Source organism: Ictalurus furcatus, chromosome 16 (assembly GCF_023375685.1).
Source record: "Ictalurus furcatus strain D&B chromosome 16, Billie_1.0, whole genome shotgun sequence".
Lineage (NCBI taxonomy): Eukaryota > Metazoa > Chordata > Actinopteri > Siluriformes > Ictaluridae > Ictalurus > Ictalurus furcatus.
This window is the reverse complement of record NC_071270.1, coordinates 9423760-9444065: the sequence shown is the minus strand read 5'-3', so window position 1 is coordinate 9444065 and position 20306 is coordinate 9423760. Positions and strand designations below refer to the sequence as shown.

Here is a 20306-nt window from a genome sequence, read left to right as displayed (position 1 = left end):
AAAAGGTCCCGCTACTGAAACAAACTAACCCTGGAAAATAACCTGCTCCGGACCAGGTTATGTTCAGAGAGTAAGCTGCGCAGCTTACATACCATGAAAGTTACCTCCGTTTTTGGAACCGAAACTTGAAGTTATCCGTTAACTTTGAGTAAACTTACCCAGGTAAATCGCATAACCTGCTTTCTGGAATATCAGCAAGCAGGGTCATAAAACAAAACTAAATATGCGCATGCGCAAGAATGGATCGCCACAGGCACTGTACGAGCTTCCTGTGCAACCTCGAAATTCTTCCCCTCAGCAGATGCAAGTATTATGATAAAACTGGAACCAGAGGTAAATTAATATTTATGTCAATTTAAGTTTTATTCCCAGAATGTATAATTTTATATTTCTATGTAGTGTTATGTGAAAAAAAAAAAACATTAAGCGCGAAAAAAGTGCTCGAAGTTTCGTTAAGGTTACAGAAATAAATTGCGTCGGCTAACTTTATGCGCAAGTAGAACAAGGTATTTTCTAGTCTGTTCGAAGTTTTACATGTCTGGAAGATCGAATTGGTTTACTGACATGTATCTTTGAATCTCATTCAGCAAAATGAGCTAATTTGATTCAAGTAATTTCGTTAATTTGCGCAGAATTAAATGTAAATGTTATATTGTCAATAGCCAAGTCCCCCCAATACGTCTACTTCCGCAAACTTTGATCATATTCCGAATAAGGAAAAAAATGATAATGCAGCCAAGCACAAATTATGAAAAACAGCAATGATTAATTCACCACTCCGCTGGGTCTTCTGGTCCAAGACGTTCATTCTTTTGTCACGTGACAGCCGCATACGCTGTGTACACGAAATACAAATGATTAGTTCACCTAAATAGATACATTACCTTAGTATTATTGACCATAAGATCCTGAGCCGGGTAGCGGCCACGTGGCAAAAGAATGAACGTCTCGATGAACTATCCATCCATTTCCTGTACCGCTTATCCTACACAGGGTTGCCTGGGGGTATTCCAGAAAGCAGGTTATGTGATTTACTCAAGAGTCAACTTTCGGTTCCAAAAACGGAGGTAACTTTCGGGGTATCTAAGTAGCCATAGCAATTTACTCACTGAACATAACCTAATCCGGAGCTGGTTATGTTGCAGGGTTAGTTTGTTTCAGAGAGCTAACGGAGCGTAGCATGCCATTTTGAAGAATGTTCCATGGACGAGGAAGCACGGATTATACAAAGTCTTTTTCGGCCTGAGAGGGTTATAAGACCACGTATAGATGTGTTTTCATATCCGCACGAATATTTGCGGGAGCGTTACATTTTTCAAGCGAATTGTTAATTTATTTAACAAACCTTCAGTATGTTTACATGGACAACAATAATCCAATATTAACCCAATTAAGACAATACTCAGATTAATAAACTACCATGTAAACAACCATTTTTTTATTACCTTAATCTGATTAAAATCATACTCGAAGTAAACACAAATCGAATTAAGACATGTGGAGTATTCCTGTTTTAGTCGCATTATCGACGTGTATTACAGACATGTAAACACCTTAATCACACTATTAACATCATGTGGGAGTTTTCACCGCATTTTGCAGCAGGACACGATCACACGGCAGTGCTCAACCATTTTACTGTAAACGAGAGCACGGCTGCGTCCGAAACCGCGTACTTACCTACTATATAGTAGACGAAATAAATGTATCTCAGCTACTATATAGTAGGTAAGTACGCGGTTTGGGACGCAGCCCATGGCTTCAAGCAGCCGTCTGCACTTATAGCATGACATATAATTAACCGTACTTGAAGCGTTCGTAAAAATTTGAAATAAAAATGTATGCAATAATGGAATCGTCTTGGAGAATGTTTTTGTGTTTCATTTTGACTTGGCTCGAAGTTCTTCTGGGGCTAGAAGGACTACACCTGATAAAATATGAAGCCTATATAAACTCAGCAAAAAAAGAAACGCCCTTTCACATTCAACTGACTTTATTTCCAGCAAATTTCTTAACATGTGTGTCAGTATCAAAAGTTACAGTCAGTATCTGGTGTGGCCACCAACTGCTTTAAGTACTTCAGTACTTAGTACAGTTCACTTCTCATCCTCATTGACTGCACCAGATTTGTCAGTTCTTGCTGTGAGATGTTACCCCACTCTTCCACCAAGGCATTTGCAAGTTTATCATCACGTCTGGGGCAAGGACGATCAGATGTCCTTTCTGTCTCCCTGTAGCACTGTCTTAGGCGTCTTACACTATCTACATTGCAGTTTATTGCTCTGGACACATCTGCAGTCCTCATGCCTCCCAGCAGAAGTCTTATTGCATGTTCACGCATCTGAGCAGGCACCCTAGCAGGCATCTTTCCTCTGGTGTTTTTCAGAGTCAGTAGAAAGGTCTCTTTAGTGTCCTAAGTTATTGTAACTGTGACCTTAATTGCCTACCTCCTGTAAACTGTTAGTGTCTTAAGAATGATTCCACAGGTGCATGTGCAATAATTGTTTATGGCTCATTGAACAAGCATGAAAAACATTGTTTAAACCCTTTCCCATAAAGGTTTGTAAACCTTATTTGGATTTTACAAAACTTTAAATCTTTAAATACAGTCTCCTGAAAAAGGGACGTTTCTTTTATTTGCTGAGTTTATTATTAGACATTGTACTATGTACAATGTTAAGAAATTGATTGAGGGCAAAAAGTAAATCTGTTATTTATTAAATGTTTCTGCATGGGTGTAATAGGATCAAGGTTCATTTTTGCATCATAATGAATGAAAGCCTTTCATATATTTATGAACTTATAAATTTACACATTTACTCGATCCTTTATTTTTGTCAAGCCAACTCTTGTCCTCTGCTGATGCAGCAGTGTTAATTAATGTTTTTTGTAATTGGCTTATAATCCTCATAAGCATGTTTTTAAAACCTCTAATTCTGCTGTGCTAAAGTATGTGGCTCACTTTTTCTCACCTTGGTGACACCTGAAATCAGTGAGCCATTTACAATATCTTTATATACTCACCATGCACCTGCGTTAACTCTGAGTTACCAATAGGGGGTTGATTGAACTTACTCATAATTTTTCTGGAACCGGAAAACCCAGAGTAAGCAATGTTTGGGTTAATCAACCTAAAGTTCAAGGTTTATGTGACAGTAAGTTAACCTTGCTTTCTTCAGTACCTCAAAATATTCACGGGGAGATTACTACGTTACTTCCCTTCCGAAAACACGCTTCGGAGAGTAAATACTAAAGTTGTGTCCCAAATGACGTACTATACTCTTACACTATGCACTACACAGTGCACTACACTTACGCTACCTTCTAGTTCAGTGTTTCCGCGGACCCCTAGTGGTCAGTGGTGTAATTGCAGGGGGTCCGTGGGAAAGTTTTAAAAATGTTTAAATAATATTATATTATTTTGTTAAATGTATCAAAATATATTCAAATGTGATGTTGTAAAATTAATCGATTTGGTTATTCACGTGCATTCACAAATATCATGTTCTTTTCAGTCTTATATAATTGTACAAACAGTTGTGTAAAGTGTTAGTCGTAAGTTTAATTTGTAACACTCAGTTTGTGGATTTTATTTTAAATAAAGGAAAAAATGGTACTGAAAGTTTGCCCCCCCCAATCCGATTAATCGAATAAATGAATGAATGAATGAATAAATAATCAGTCAACTAATCGATTAAAGATCGATTAGTAATCGAGAAATAATCGTTAGTTGCAGCCCTAGGGCAAATACATTTTCACACAGGCCCAGTTGTTATTGGATAACTTTTTTGCTTCAGTAAATATCATTATTATTTAAAAAATGTATTTTGTGTTTACTCAGATTGCCTTTGTTTTATCTTAGATTTTGTTTTAATTTCTGAAACAATTTAGTATGAGATACACAAAAACGTAAGAAATCAGAAGGTAAATACTTTTTCAAAAGTACTGTACATTGACAGCGTGAGAGGGAGAGAAGAGGGGCTTCCTGCCGTGTGCACACAGGTGTATGTGAGTTTTGACAGTTAGCATTTGAAATATGAGAAGTCAAACAACTCAAAAGCTGGTCCAAATTGAGCTACTCAGAAGAACCATGCAGTGCGGACCAAATACTTGCGCAGTCCACTGGTTAATGCTGCGTGGACCAGTTTGGTTCTCCCAGCCACGAGACCTGCGTGACCCACTGCGCAGCGCAGCGCGAATTCATTTTAATTTTACCCAAAATTCTACTCTTAGGCTACTGCTGTCAACAGTTCCTAGGAGAATATTTGAAACTATTTTAAATAGTACTAAAATTTTTAACAAATTTGACTGAGCCCTTGAACGAAACAATAATAGACACACAGCAGAAAACGGTTTACGAACAGAAGAAAACTCTTCAGATTTCAGAGGTCTCACTAAAGTGTATTCATATTCAGATTGTTTATCTTTAAAGAGCAGGAACACATAACTGTAAGCCTATTTGCATGGCTGTATGTAATCAAATGATTATCTATTTAGTCTCGCAGTTTATTTTGCGCCACGCTGTCCAGTGGATTGTGCATATTGTGGAAGAATCTTCTTCACAAAACACTCTGAGTCTTGGGGTCTTGATGCCAAAAATAGACTTTATTATAAAAGCAAAAAAGTCATTAGCTGGTCTGCAGATCAGCTGACATAGGAGCTTTTGATACAGGTTTTTATGCAGTTCTGAAACACTGATATTATACGGCAGAGCTTTTTTCCCTTTTTTTAAATTTTATTTGGATACCCCTTGGCCCCATGCCACCATTATTCCCAAAATCCGAGGTATGGTCTGACTCTTAAATGACGGTGGCGTGGTACCACTACCTTATTTAAAGAAGAAAAAAAAACTGCATTCCAAAGTGCTTGCATGCATTCCCAGCACAGACGGGTACCACTTTACTGATTAACTTTGGTTACACTCTGAAACATAGGATATGTTCGATTAGTTGATTTCTTTGAATATAACTTGTTTCTTAATAATCAAATCTTATATTTTAGCTGTATGTGAGTTGCTTACAGTTGCACTCAAAATTACTCAATGAACAAATCAAATGAAATCATTGGAAATAATTCCACATGATGAATGTTTCAAGTGGTTTCCCCAAATTCAACTAAAAATGCAACTTATAATCCAGTTTATAATGATTTCTCCAGTATAATGATTTCTCCAGATCCTATCCACTCTGGATGGATATTCATTTCATAATGTTTGCCATAAGTTTGGGCGGTACTGATCAAAAGTAGCTATGTTGATTTGTGGACTGCCCACAGCCCCTCTCATGTAGGCTGCTGTGAGGATCTTTACCATTTTACCTCCTCCCAGAATCTTGGCCAGGAATGCTTCCACGTCTCCTATTGCAAGCAGTTTGCCCAGTGTTTCTTCTTTAAATACCTTGATCCACTTGATCCACAGGAATGCGAGCGATCAGACCATCATGATCCCATGTCCCAAGGCACATACTGGGCCTGTACACCCTTAATTAAAATAGGGAATACTTTTGCAATTTTAGCTGGGTCTATGAAGCTTTTTCTTGGTCTAAGTTGCCACTCCCCCTGTCCCCGTGTCCAAGCAGGTAACAGAGTCAGTTCTTCTGGTCTGTGTAGTTTCTAGACAGGATTCCTATCCCTTCTATGTTGACTTGGATTAAATTTTGGGTTAAAAAATTTGGATTAACCCTAACCCTTTCTTGTTCACACCACGACTTCATAAGAACTCAGACCCCAGTTGCACCCAAAATTTCATCCAAGTCATCATAGAAGGGACAGGAATCATTCATTTCAGCGGACTCCCCACTTCAACACATTTTGTCACGGGTGCTCATGTACTTCTATTGTAGTTTATTTTACTTTTACCTGGCATTGTAGTCCTGTTCTGTTATAGTCTCTTTCCTTAATTTTTTGAGAAAACAAAAGAAACACTTTTATGTTCATAGTTGGTGAGGATAGTTGTCATTTAATGCAAGTGCACAGCTCTCCTCCTGAGACCACACAACCCTGCGACCTGACATTCTGAAAAGTTTTGTGTTGTTTTCAGCAGTGACGGAACATGGCTGCAGGTATGGCAAGCCTCCAGATACACATGTCGAAAGGAAACGCAAAGTGGACCGGGACCTCATTGCTTTCACATATCATGAAGTAATCAAACCAAAAACGGACCCACAAACAAACCGTACCAAGTGATCTCAGACCTGGATCTCGGAGCGGTTCAGCGTTACAGGCTCCAAACGCTCTCGGAACGGTTCAGCGTGTATATGTGAACCTCTCCGGGAGCGTTTGGAGTGCTCAAACGAACTTGGTGTGAGAACACCCTTAGTCGCTTCATACTTGCACTAAACACAGATACTTTGCATGCAGTTATTTTTTTTGAGATCAAAACCCCTTTCTCTCAATCTGATTAATTCAATTTGGAAAAGCCTTTAAGAGTGTTCTTAACGCCACAGGCAGACCTTCAGCGAACGACACAAACTAGTAATTATAAGCAAAGCTGCTTATCTAATCAGGTGGCCACCTGTCCATGCAGATCGCTTGGGCCAGTCCGCCATGGCTCTCCTGGCTCTTTTCCAATCATGTCGGGGTCACCAATTTTATGTGGTAGAATCTTCTTCGAAAAACACTCTGAGTCTTGGGGTCTTGATACCAAAAATAGACTTTTATAAAAGAAACAAAGTCATGAGCTGGTCTGCAGATCAACTGACATAGGAGATTTTGATACAGGTTTTTATACCATTCTGGAACACTGATCTCATATAGCAGAGCATTTCCCCCCTTTTTAAAAATTTTGACACACCTTGGCCCCATGCCACCATTATTTCCAAAATCCTAGGTACAGTCTGACTCTTAAACAATGGTGGCGTGGTACCGCAAAAGAGCTTGCATGAATGCCCAGCACAGACCGGTACCAGTTTACTGATTAACTTACTGGTTTATAGTTTACTGTAACTTTGGTTACACTCTGAAACAAAAATAGAAGCATGACCAGTCTGAACAGCCTGAAGGACTATGCTGAGTTTGGTGGAAATAGCTTGAAATCTTGTTGGAAAGAATTGGATAGATAGATAGGGTGCCAATGCTTGTAGCATTAGAGCGAGATAGAGAGATGGAGAATCTTTGTTACAGGTACATTGACCAAGTGAGAGGGAGAGACGAGGGGCATCAGGCCGTGTGCACACAGGTGTCTGTCAGTTTTGACAGTTGAAATTTGATAGATAGATAGGTGATTAGCTAGAGTTGATTAGATGGATAGGTAGAGAGATAGACAGACAGATAGATAGATAGATAGATAAGTGATTTGCTAGAGTTGATTAGATGGATAGATAGATAGAATGGTTAGATAGATTGATAGATAGATAGGTGATTAGCTAGAGTTGATTAGATGGATAGATAGATGGATAGATAGGTAGAGTTGATTACATAGATAGATTGAATGGTTAGATAGATAGATAGAGTGGATTAGATAGATAGATAGATAGATAGATAGTTGATTATATAGATAGATTGAATGGTTAGATAGATAGTTGATTAGATAGATGGATGGATGGATAGATAGATAGGTGATTAGCTAGAGTTGATTAGATGGATAGATAGGTAGAGTTGATTACATAGATGGAATGGTTAGATAGATAGGTAGTGTGGATTAGATAGATCGATAGATAGATAAATAGAGTGGAATAGATAGATAGATGGATAGGTGATTAGCTAGAGTTGATTAGATGGATAGATAGATAGATAGATAGATAGATAAATAGAGTGGATTAGATAGATAGATGGATGGATGGATAGATAGATAGTTGATTATATAGATAGATTGAATGGTTAGATAGATAGTTGATTAGATAGATGGATGGATGGATAGATAGATAGGTGATTAGCTAGAGTTGATTAGATGGATAGATAGGTAGAGTTGATTACATAGATGGAATGGTTAGATAGATAGGTAGTGTGGATTAGATAGATCGATAGATAGATAAATAGAGTGGAATAGATAGATAGATGGATAGGTGATTAGCTAGAGTTGATTAGATGGATAGATAGATAGATAGATAGATAGATAGACAGAGTGGATTATATAGATAGAGTGGATTAGATCGATAGATAGCTGGAGTTGATTAGATAGATAGATAGATAGATAGAGTGGAATAGATAGATAGATAGATAGATTGAGTTGATTACATAGATAGATTGAATGGTTAGATAGATAAATGGGTAGGTAGGTAGATAGGTGATTAGCTAGAGTTGATTAGATAGATAGATTGAATGGTTAGATAGATAGATTGATTGAATGGTTAGATAGATAAAGTTGGATGGATAGATAGATAGATTGATAGATAGATAGATGGAGTTGATTAGATAGATTGAATGGATAGATAAATAGATAGTTGATTAGCTAGAGTTGAATAGATAGATAAATAGATAGGTAGGTAGAGTTGATTAAATAGGTAGATAGATAGATTGAATGGTTAGATAGATAGATTGATTGAATGGTTAGATAGATAAAGTTGGATGGATGGATAGATAGATAGATTGATTGATTGAATAGTTAGATAGATAAAGTTGGATAGATAAATAGATAGATAGATAGATGAAGTTGGATGGACAGACAGATAGATAGATAGTCAGATAGTTGATTAGATAGATAAAGATTAGATAGATTGAATGGTTAGATAGATAGATTGATTGAATGGTTAGATAGATAAAGTTGGATGGATAGATAGATAGATTGATAGATAGATAGATGGAGTTGATTAGATAGATTGAATGGATAGATAAATAGATAGTTGATTAGCTAGAGTTGAATAGATAGATAAATAGATAGGTAGGTAGAGTTGATTAAATAGATAGATAGATAGATTGAATGGTTAGATAGATAGATTGATTGAATGGTTAGATAGATAAAGTTGGATGGATGGATAGATTGATTGATTGATTGAATAGTTAGATAGATAAAGTTGGATAGATAGATAGATAGATGAAGTTGGATGGACAGACAGATAGATAGATAGTCAGATAGTTGATTAGATAGATAAAGATTAGATAAAGTTGGATGGATAGATAGATATAGAGAGGTGATTAGATAGATAGCTAGATAGATACTTGATTAGATAGATAGATGGATAGTTGATTGGATAGATAGAGTTGATCAGAGAGTTCATTAGATAGATAGATAGAGAGAGAGAGAGAGAGAGAGAGAGAGAGAGAGAGAGAGAGATGAAGTGAGAGTCTCTGTTACAGGTACATTGACCGAGTGAGAGGGAGAGAAGAGGGTGTTTAGGCCATGTGCACACAGGTGTGTGTGAATTTTGATAGTTGGAGTTTGACATCTTGAATATTCAGAGCCAGGATCTGAGCATTCCGTGAATGGGAGTTTTTGTTGCATGTTACATGACAGTATGGAAAATGCCAATAAAAAAAAGAGGAGTGATTTTTTTTAATGTACTTTGCAAAAAACATATAAACACAAGGTATTTGAGGTTTTACTTAATCAACTGCATAGTTTTTTGAAGGTAACCGTTTATTTAGGAATTGATGCTTGCAACATGTTCCAAAAAAGTTGGGACTGGGGCAATTTAGGAATAATAGCTATGTGACAAGTGGAAATAAGAAGGTGATGTGAAACAGGTGAGGCAATCGTCTAATCATAGTATATAAGGAGCCTCCAAAAAAGGCCTAGTCCTTCAAGAGCAAGGATGGGCCGAGGCCCGCCAATCTGCCAATAGATGTCAGCAAATAATCCAAGACTTTGATAACAACATTCCCCAAAGACAAATGAGTAGGATTTTGGGCATTTCACCTTCTACAGTGCACAATATAATTAAAAGATTCAAGGAATTCGGTCAAATTACAGACGTGCATTATCAGTGCGTTATCGGTTAACGGTGCGTATAGGGCAAAGCCGAAAACCATTTCTGAATGCACATGATCTCCGATCCCTCAGACGTCACTGTTTTAAAAACCGTCTTGAGTCTGTAATGGATATCCTGACATGGGCTCAGGAATACTTTAGTAAAACTTTGTCAAACAACACCATTCGCCATTGCACCCACAAATGCAAGTTAAGGCTTTACTATGCAAAGCAGAAGCCATATGTCATATCACAGCAAACCAGCAACTCCATTTCCCAGGAGGCACCACTAACTACAAACATGGCCGCTGAGGACTACACTTCCCACACACACACACACACGCTTGCCTTCACCGGAGTACTAACTAAACACACCTGCACCCAATCTCACACACAGCACATACGCAGTATATTAAGGACTTTGTGAACACTCAGACTTTGTGAAGTAAACGTTCAGCTGACTTGTTCTCTGCCGTTATCCAAGCCTTATTCTCGTGTTTTGCCAAAGTGACTTTTGACCATTGTTATTGTTCTCGACCTCAATTCTCTGCCTTGCCTAGTTTTGTCTGTTTGCCTGATAGCCCAACCTCCGCCTGTTTATTGACCACGGATTTTGCCTTACCCTTTGGATTGTTATTATATCTGCCTACCTACACTTGCTAACGTCTCTGCCTTCATTTCGTGACACCATACATCAACACTGTCCAGAAGCGCTGCCGACTTCTCTGGGCTCGGTCTCATCTGGGACAAATTGATATTTATTTGATTAATATTTAGTTTAAAAATTTACATTTATATTAATTGAAATATGCTGGGGTTATAACTTTTCAGTCAGTTTGTCATTATGAACCTATAAAATACATTTCCTCATTTATACAATCAGCAATTTAAAAAATAATAATTTCTTGCTCTTCAACCGGAAGTATGCACACCTGCTTTTTGTTGAATGCTATTGGCTGTTTGCTGCAAATGTCTTTTAGTTGCAGGTCTATTATTGGCGGATCCTCACCATATATTCTGACACGGAGAACACATTATCTGTTATAGAACTTGGACAAGAGTTTATTGGGATAATTTTGTACAATGTCAGTTATAAATGTAATTGCACAGTCTAAAACCAATCTAGTAACTAATTTAATTAAGCACTGGAATTGAAGGAATTATATAGCTATAATAAAACAGTATTAAATTAATTAATATATTAGAGTTGTACTGATATTATTTAACATTAAATTGACTAGTGATTTAAGCATGTGTTTCTTAACATCCCAATGAAAATGTGTACTTTAATTAGAAAAACTCTGTCCATAATCTCTGTTCATATCTTATCAGGCTGTATGAGATGATGCCTGTAAAATCTTGGCTGTATTCTATAAGAGATTGTGTTATAGATGAAGTCTTTTTAAGAATGTGTTCTCCCTGTTAGATTATACAATGAAGATCCTCTACCAATATCCACAATTAATGAAAATTACTATGTTCTGCTTACATCATCCAGTGTGTGATCCAGACTTGTGGAGAAGACACAGTTGCATAAAGAAAAACATTCTTCAGAGTAAGTTTGATAAGGATGAGGCAACAACGATGCTTTTTCTGTCCATTAGCACTTTTTCCATTTATGTTTTGGGATTTCCACTACCATATTTTGGCCATGAGTTTTACATATTCTTATAACTCCTATTGGTGTAGTAGTGGTCACACTCTGAGACACTGGCTAAACCTTTTTGGCTGGCATTAGCTGTAGTCAGCTGATGAACATGTCACATTATTTGTACCAACCTAAGCTCACCACCAAAGAATATGTCATATTTGCCTGTGACAGCAACACAAGGTTGAAAATCTTACAGTTTCAGTCAAGTTTCTTGGTATGACATCAATGGAAAATGTAAATGAGTGTTTTATAATTTGTTTTATTATTATTTATGTGGAACCTTTTCCACATGTCACTACTGAAAAGTATCATGTGTATTGCATTTCACATTTCCACCGTAATGACTGAATTTTAATGTTCCTTAAGTTCTTCTCTATACATCTTGTGTTTATAGCAGAATTTTAACTGCTTGTTGTGTCACCTATTAGACATCCTTAAGGTTATGTTCTATCTAGCTGATTGAAATAGCAGATTGTGCTTTTAGATGGGTTACATGGGACCTAGACCCATTTGGCTCATTATTGCAAAAAATTCTAAATACTAAAACTCGTAAATGTTTTAATTGCCACAGCTAGCCATATCACTTTAAAAATTAATCTTCTGGACATCTTTTTGTCAGCATATTTCTCTCTTATTTCTTCCAACCTAGATATAAAGCAGAATGGCATCCCATTCTTCACACTTGCCCCATGACCGGAGCAGACCAGAGGAGGAAAATGATTTGGTAGATCAGCTGATCTCTAGGACAGGTTGTTCTGCACTGCATTATGCAATTCAGGAGTGCATGGCAGAGCATGAAGACTGGAGGAAATGCAAGACACAGGTTCAGGACTTCAAAGAGTGCATGATGCCATTCCAGAAAGCTCGGATGGAGCAGCTGGTAAAACATAAAGATTCAGCCACAGAGAACATTTGATGAAAAGATTCCTGTTAAAGCCACATCTCTATTAAAGAAGACATCATTTTGTGACTTCAGGTTACCTTTATCACAGATATAATTACAAAGGAACATTGTGAATATCATAAGATTGATTGTTCCCAAATATTTTAGCAGTACTGAGGATTGTCCTCTTTGAATTTAAGTATTTAATAAATTAAAGAACATTTACGGTGAAGGTGAAATTCACTTACATGACATTGCTTACAGAATACAGAAATTCAGTAAGTTGTATATAATTGTACTGCTAAACTCATCAAATAGTTATTCTTATTGCGAAACACTGGAAATTTCTTCCATGATGATCTCTTGCTTGCGGCATAACCTTTATGATGTTAATTGCATTTAATTACCCATGACACAATTTTTTTTACTTGTTTTGTTTCGAAGTACTTTACAAAGATTGGCTAAATACTTGTGTCCTTACTGTGAATATGGTAGGATCTTAATCTTAGTTTTAAGAAGTAGAACTCAACAGCAATGGTGGAGATGTCTCCATAGCCCACAAATCTAATCCAACTTTTTACAAATTTACATGCCAGAAATGCCTTAAAAATAATTCAAACAGGAAGGAAGTAAAAAAATTGATTCTGCTGTGATCATGACCCTGTTTGGAACAAATACAAAATGTAATTAGTTCAACCGATGATTACCATGATAATTCCATATAAATCCTAACCCTTCACTTATTTTATTTTTTAAGTTTCAAAATTTATCTTGGCATTCTTTATGTATTAATAAGTGTAGTGCAATGTTACTACTATGAAATAAGAGATGCACTAATATTCAGGTTTTCATGGTCATCCTGAAAAATTCAGGTTTTCATGGTCATCCTGCTGTGACCTGCTGTGAAAAACAAATTTATGATTGCTTTACTCATGTACAACTAAACAAACATCTCCATAAGAAACAGAAAAATAGTGTACAGAATGTATATGGAATTGCCCAATATGCATAGAAGCTATTTAAGCAGCCTTTTCAATTTACATAAACTAAATAAATTTGGTCTGTAATGTAACATTTTGAAATATTGACATAGAGCAATGATGAATGGCAATGTTAGGATTGTATTAGCAGACACGTTATATCAAATTGCATCTACTGAAATGTTACAGTAGATAATGTTGAATATTTAAATAATGGAACAATTGATGCTCAATGCTTCCTTACCCTGCTTTCTGAAGAGGCTGACATCCCCTCAGAGAACTGAGTATTATTGTTGCATAATTAAAATAAAAAATAAATATAAACTTTTTTTAGTGATTCTCAAGAACAAAACTAGATCCACAAGTAATTAAAGGGAGAAGCACAAATATTTTTGTGTTAAACAAAAAATAATATGCATGGGAAGTATAAGCATGGTCACCACATTCATTTGTGGAATCTGGAAAATGTTTCACCATGTTCACCACAATGTTCACCAACTTTTTCAAATCAACCCAAGAATGTGTGATCTTTGCATTCCGTTTGTGTCAGCAAATGGGTAGCAAACATGATGGAGCTAAAGTAGGGTATAATGATTACTCCTATTCATCATACAATATTTCTCTGGAATACCTTTTTCCCTTAGGTTTCTCTTTGTCAAAACATTATATATATATATATATATATATATATATATATATATATATATATATATATATATATATATATATATATATATATTATAAAACGTATATATGTATGTATATATAAAGAATGAGGTGTGCCTGTGTTCGAACTCAACAGACTTTTTCCAGAACTTTATATCATATCACCCAGCCTTACTAGTCAGTTTAAACTTTTCTAGCAACCTTTAGCTTTTTGGGGTTACATTTTAGTTGGCTCTGCTTAATTTTAAGTCACTAACTTCTTTACTACAAAAACAACCTATTCATAGCTAGATAGCTTGCACTGTCTGAGGTAGCGCTGGACAAGTAGATGCCCTGGGTTATAATATATATTTTGTACTAAACTTACCTAACTAGCATTGACACTATCTTCATGCTGTAGCCAGAGGAGAACTCTGTAAAGCTATTCTGGAATAATGTGCAAACAGGATAGACTAGGCGAAATGTGTTTTGGACTAAATATTTTTACACGATTGGATTGTTTTGACCTTTGCCAATGTAACAACACTGTTTTTTTTTCCCCCTGAAAGTTATCGATCAGTGGACTTCATATATGTGAGTTGCCTCAGTTTTGTAACTATGTTGATGGTCTGACAGAAACGTTGATTGTAGCTGCTGTTGTGATTGTATATTGAAATGGTTTATATCAATCAAATCCCAAAAATCTTAGCTTTCTTAAGATATATCGTATGAGTACCTATTGTCATGGAATTCCCCTTGCGTGGTGTGCTGAACCATTCAGAGTGCATGAACTGCCCAAAGCGCAACAGCACGCATTACGGGTTGTCAGTGACATGGTATACTTTTGACACGTGTGTTTTGTTTTGGTTTCTGTTCTGTCACCGCCCTTGTTATGTTATTGGTTGTCTCCCTCACGTGTCATCATTATTCACAGCTGTTTATGTTTTACCTTTGATTATGTTAATTATTTAAACCCCTCATATGTCATTGTTCAGGGCAAAGTGTTGCATATTTCTTTGTTTTGCTGCCAGACCCGGACTAACCCTGTTGATCCTCGATTATTGATTTTTGATCCTGTTTTCATCCTCCTATTTATTGATTCTGGTTTCACCTAGTCCGGTGGTTCCCGAACTTTTCACAGTGGCGTACCCCCCCAGGCATTTAATATCCTTTTGCATACCCCCTCTCTCAAACTGTGTTGTCTGACGATGGTATCCTCTGTATTGTTTTTTATTTTTGGCCTTTTCCCCAAGCATTACACCAGCTATATCAGTCGCAGCAGAAACAATTAAGTCCTCCACAATAGTATGGGGTTTGCCTGTCTTAGCCACTCTGTAACTCACCATGTAGGATGCTTCCAGACACTTCCTATTTAGGTTTTCCTACAATGTTATAAGGGTCTTACTACTCCTGAATTGTCTTAAATGTCTTTAAAAAAAACTCTCGAGGTTTATTTAGCAAAAAGTAAGTAGCATTCTTTGTTTCTAAATGTCTGTGCAGAAATGCTGGTTTCATGCCGTTATGAGAGAGTACTTTTGCACATATAACACACTGTGGCTGGGGGTTTTCTTTACTACCAGTGTATGTAAAGCCCAAAGAAATATATTTCTCATCATATTTGCGCCTCTTTGATGGTTTTTCTGCGAATTGCTGGTGAAGAAGAGGTGGCGTTTCGACTTCGGATACATCGCTGTCTATATCAGTGTGAACTGGGCTAGTTGCAGTGGGTACACTTATGCTCGCTACGGACGCGCTATTAGAGGGACCTGGGCCACTGCTGTCAGAGGACTGTGGATCAGCGGCGCTGGAAGTAGAGGTGCTTACTATGGTTGTGGGCCAATATCTTTGTACTTCTCCATTTTAATGTTACGAGCTATTACTTAACTTCATCACATAGCTGTGTGCTGGCGATAAATGACATGCGGTAAGATTCGCACTGATGTACGACTGTGAGTGGATGCAGTTTTGACGACGAAAGACAGGATAATTTGTTTGGATGTCATGTATTTGACCTTCAGAACACTGCAATTTTGCTGTTTGTACACTGGAGGGGGCACAAGTTTATTTTTTGGCCGTGGGAAAAACATGAATTACAATTTTAATGTTATTTAATCAGGCGGAATTAAATGAATAGCAAATCTAAGCATTTTGCTTCCGTACCCCCTCCGTCACGTCACGTACCCCCAGGGGTACGTGTACCCCAGTTTGGGAACCACTGGTCTAGTGCTTGTTTGACTATGATTGTGATAGAAGTTTTGGATCACCAAGTGTCAAGTAAAAAAAAAAAACTAGAAGTGCTAATGACCTTTTTCCAGAAGTAATCAAACTCAAAAACACAATTGAAAGTAAAAGACTAGAACACGTTGGATGAGAGAAGCAAAAATCCAGTTTATTGTTCAAAAAGCAGCATGAGATCCAAACAGTGAGACGTCCCAAAGTGATCTGAATCTGTACACAGACTTACTGCCCTATTTATACAGTTGGACTCTAGTCTATGCCCAATTATCTCATTCTTTTGAAATCCCTATATGTTTCAGTGGTCTTTTTGATTTCCCCTTAAACTCTACTTTTCTCATTTTGAAATCCCATTAGAATCAGCTGTGCTCACTTTGAAATCCCCTTTTTAAAACCTATTTTTGGCCTTTTGATATCCCCTGTGACGACAGGCCGGCGGCCAGCGCACAAAAGAAGAAAAGCGCTCCTCCCACAACTGAAAGGGAAACTGATGCTGAAAGGACAGCTCCGCTTCAGCACCACTAATGTTTTGGACAGCCGGTAAGCGTGTGGCTGCGAGGCAAAGTCACAGAAACACACACGGCTGGTGGCTAATGATCAGCGCAGAAGCTCTCCACCATCCAGCAGCCGACGGGAGCATATAAAAGTGCCTGCCTCCTCTAACAAAGGAGAGAACTGTCTCCAAACCAATGCTAACCTTCTGTTTTCTTTCTTTTTCTTTTTTTTTTTTTTAAATATACAGAAGATACAACAGAAAAGGATTTTGATCCCTGGCTGCCTCCCCAGAGCTTCCTGACCTCCAAAACGGCCTCAACCTCCCTGGGAGACCGCAGCACATTCTCTATGGCCCCGAGGACGACACCACACCCCGAGCACCTCACCACACTTTCTTCTCACCCTCACACCCTCTGTTGAATAAAAAAACCCCCATGTCTGCACCTAAGTATCCTACTGTGTGTCTGTGCTCAAACCGGCCCAGCCTAAGCTCGCTATACCCCTTCATGTTTTTCTTTCTGGTATTTAAAATTTTTTCCATGTCCTTCACTGGCATTCTACTTCCAACAGTCAAGCTGTGCAGATCTCACCACGCCATTGCTCTGGATCATTTTGGTTTTTTTACCATTTCTCCATTATAGGTGAGATATATTTTTTCATTATAGCTTACTGTTGCACACATTTTGTCTCTTTTTCTTAAGCCTATTATGCATTTTTGTGTTTCTTAAACATGCTGTGTGTGTATATGTTTTAAACTTTGTGGTCCAGTAATGATGCTGATTGTGGGTAGGGGTCAGCATGGGCACACTGACTGGTCTGTGGCTACTCAGCCCCATATGCAGTAATCTGTGATGCACCTTTCTTTCATAGCCAGCATTAACCTTTTCAGCAATTTGTCCTACAGTAGCTCTTCTGTGGGATCAGTCCAGACAGACTAGCCTTGGCTCCACATGTGCATCAATAAGTCTTGGGTGCCCATGACCCCTGCAAAACCTGCCGTTTTGGAAATGCTCTGACCCAGTTGTCTAGCCATCATAATTTGGCCCTTGTCAAAGTCGTTCAAATCCTTATACTTGCACATTTTTTATGTTTCCAACACATCAACTTCAAGAACTGACTGTTCACATGCTGCCTAATATATCCCATCCCTTGACAGGTGCCACTGTAATTACATAATCAATGTTATTCACTTCACCTGTCTGTGAATTTAATGTTATGACTGATCGGTGTATATATTTCTGTAAAGTTGTTTTGTGACACTGTCCATTGTTAAAAGCGCTATACAAATAAACTTGCAATGAATTAAAGAATAATAAAAATCAGAACAAACACAACAGGGTTCCAGCAACTTCAGTGTTTGGACCCCTAAAAATCTTGACAATAACAATAGGATTGTAGCACTTCATGCTTGGACCCCTAATAATCCATCTATCCATCCATCCATCTTCTATACCGCTTATCCTTCTTCAGGGTCATGGGGGAACCTGGAGCCTAGCCCAGGAAGCATCGGGCACAAGGTGGGGTACACCCTGGACAGGGTGCCAATGACCCCTAATAATAATAGGCTTTATTTGTATAGCAGCTTTCACAAAATCCAAAGTCACTTTGAGCAGTTAAAGGAATACAAAAATTAAAAGCATAAAATATAAAAGTGTACAAGGTAAAATATATAAGAACTGACAGGATAGAAGATATAGCAAACGCAATTTGCTTCCTCTCCTCTATTGTGTGCCGAAGTGGTCAGTGACCATGCACACCAACTGTTGTCATGGTTTGAAACCTGGTTTTGCAGGAGGCAGAGCTTGAGCTAATAGTCCTTATAGAGCTTTTATGCTTTATAGTCTGATACAAACTGCCCAGATGCTCACAGTCTTTGATGAACTGTCTAGGTGCTTCCAGGAACTCCATGGGTCATCAACAGAACATGGGATTAACAGGTTGTCTTGGATGCAAACTCTGGCAGACTTTGAAGACTCCCAAGGATTTAAACCCCACAAACTTCAAACCATGGGCTGCAATGGTACCCTTCGTGCTCCTCAGGACTAAGACAAAGCTATACTCCTGAAGAATGAGTGGGGATGTGAGTACCTAAGCTGCCACTAGGTGCAACCACTTCCTGTATCCTATCAGAAGAACGGGGAAGGTGAGTTCACCTGAGACCCTCCTGGGATAAAAACCTCCAATGGACACGCCCTTCTGCTTTGCAGAAACAACTTCTTTAAAAAGCCAATAATCTTTGTGTTCACCTGGGTGCTATATGCAACAGGACTAAACTAATCTACAAGGAACCTGCTGAGGCAGACCTTTCCTCAAATCACGAATCAAATCAGAGCATGAAGACATTGATTTCTGCACCTCTTTTGCCCCAGCATGCCTTGGACCACGAGTCACAGAATGTGACTCCCCACTACATGCACAAGCTATATCAGATTCAAGAGAGGCTGAGCATCTGGTCTTAATTTGATATAGAAAATATTGTTTGTTTTCTATTTCTAGTAGAGTGATTTATTATGTTGTAACATGAATTTGCCGGGATTGTGTGGTGTTTCCTATAATATCTTCTAGGCCTATACAAAGCTGCTTTGATCTTCACTTCTCTCTCTCCTCACATCTAAACCACAGTCTGTGAGCTCCTTTTGCACGTGATCTCATACTAACGGCATAATTTTCTTGTTTGAGCTCTATATACAGCCTAGTTTATTACAATATAGTGTCAATAACCTTTGTTTGTGAATAGTGTTATTGTGATTCTGTAGTTATTTTTTAGATACTAGAGCAAGCACATCTTTCTATTCGTATTTCACTTTAGGACATTTTTTAAAACGAAGATCATTTGATGTGAAACCGAGTACAGCATGTTTATTGGATTTAGCAAGTATTGTCCTAAGTGACAATTTTTTTCATTTTCAGAATGATTTTTACCTACAAGTGAACGGAACTGTAATTGGTAGTTAAATGGCACCTAATTATGCCTGCTTGCATATGGGAGTTTTGAAAATTATTTCATTTTAAACAGATCAAATCCTTTCCCAAGATTTTGCTTTATAAACGGTACATTGATGGTATTTTTATGATAACGAAGGCTACACCTGTAGAGTTGACGGTGTTTTTGAGTTATTTTAATTCAAGGACTGAACATGTGAGTTTTATACAGTGGCTGAGAAGTGCAAAGCAAAACACAAATATGAAAACAAAATAACAAATCCAAAAACAAAACAAAAATTATAAACATAATGACAAATCCGAAAACAAATTAACAAGTCAGAAAACACAATGACAAATCCGAAAACACATTAACAAATTAGAAAACACATTAGCAAGTCAGACAAAACGGAAAAGGTAGGTAAATTTTGTGAATGGATTACTTACCGCTGATTGGACAACACATCTGTCAATCAAGATATACAGCAATTTTTAACACTCCTATTTGCACTGTTAAACATTCAGCATTAGGTGCAGAGTTCCATAAAGTATTAAATAGGCATTGGCATATTGTTTCTAGTGATTCTAAATTATCAGGTATTTTTAAAGAAGGTCCCAAATTATTTTTTAAATGCCAAAACAATCTCTGAGACT

At 37.5% G+C, this 20306-nt stretch overlaps 1 protein-coding gene across 2 annotated transcripts; it reads left to right on the top strand.

Moving 5' to 3' along the window:
* Positions 1 to 261: 261 nt before the first annotated feature.
* LOC128620357 (cytochrome c oxidase assembly factor 4 homolog, mitochondrial) lies at positions 262 to 13728 on the top strand. 2 transcript variants are annotated; one of them, XM_053645276.1, is made up of 3 exons: positions 262 to 333; positions 11340 to 11396; positions 12142 to 13728. In XM_053645276.1, exon 3 carries the CDS (start codon positions 12154 to 12156, stop codon positions 12406 to 12408), a length of 255 nt encoding a protein of 84 aa, XP_053501251.1. In that variant the 5' UTR covers positions 262 to 333; positions 11340 to 11396; positions 12142 to 12153; the 3' UTR covers positions 12409 to 13728. The 2 variants fall into 2 exon arrangements, with proteins under 2 accessions (XP_053501251.1, XP_053501252.1); XM_053645277.1 differs by lacking the exon at positions 11340 to 11396.
* The last annotated feature ends 6578 nt before the right edge of the window (positions 13729 to 20306 follow it).

Coding starts and splice junctions, on each gene's coding strand:
- LOC128620357 (XM_053645277.1), top strand. CDS start 12,154: ATGGCATCCCATTCTTCACACTTGCCCCATGACCGGAGCAGACCAGAG.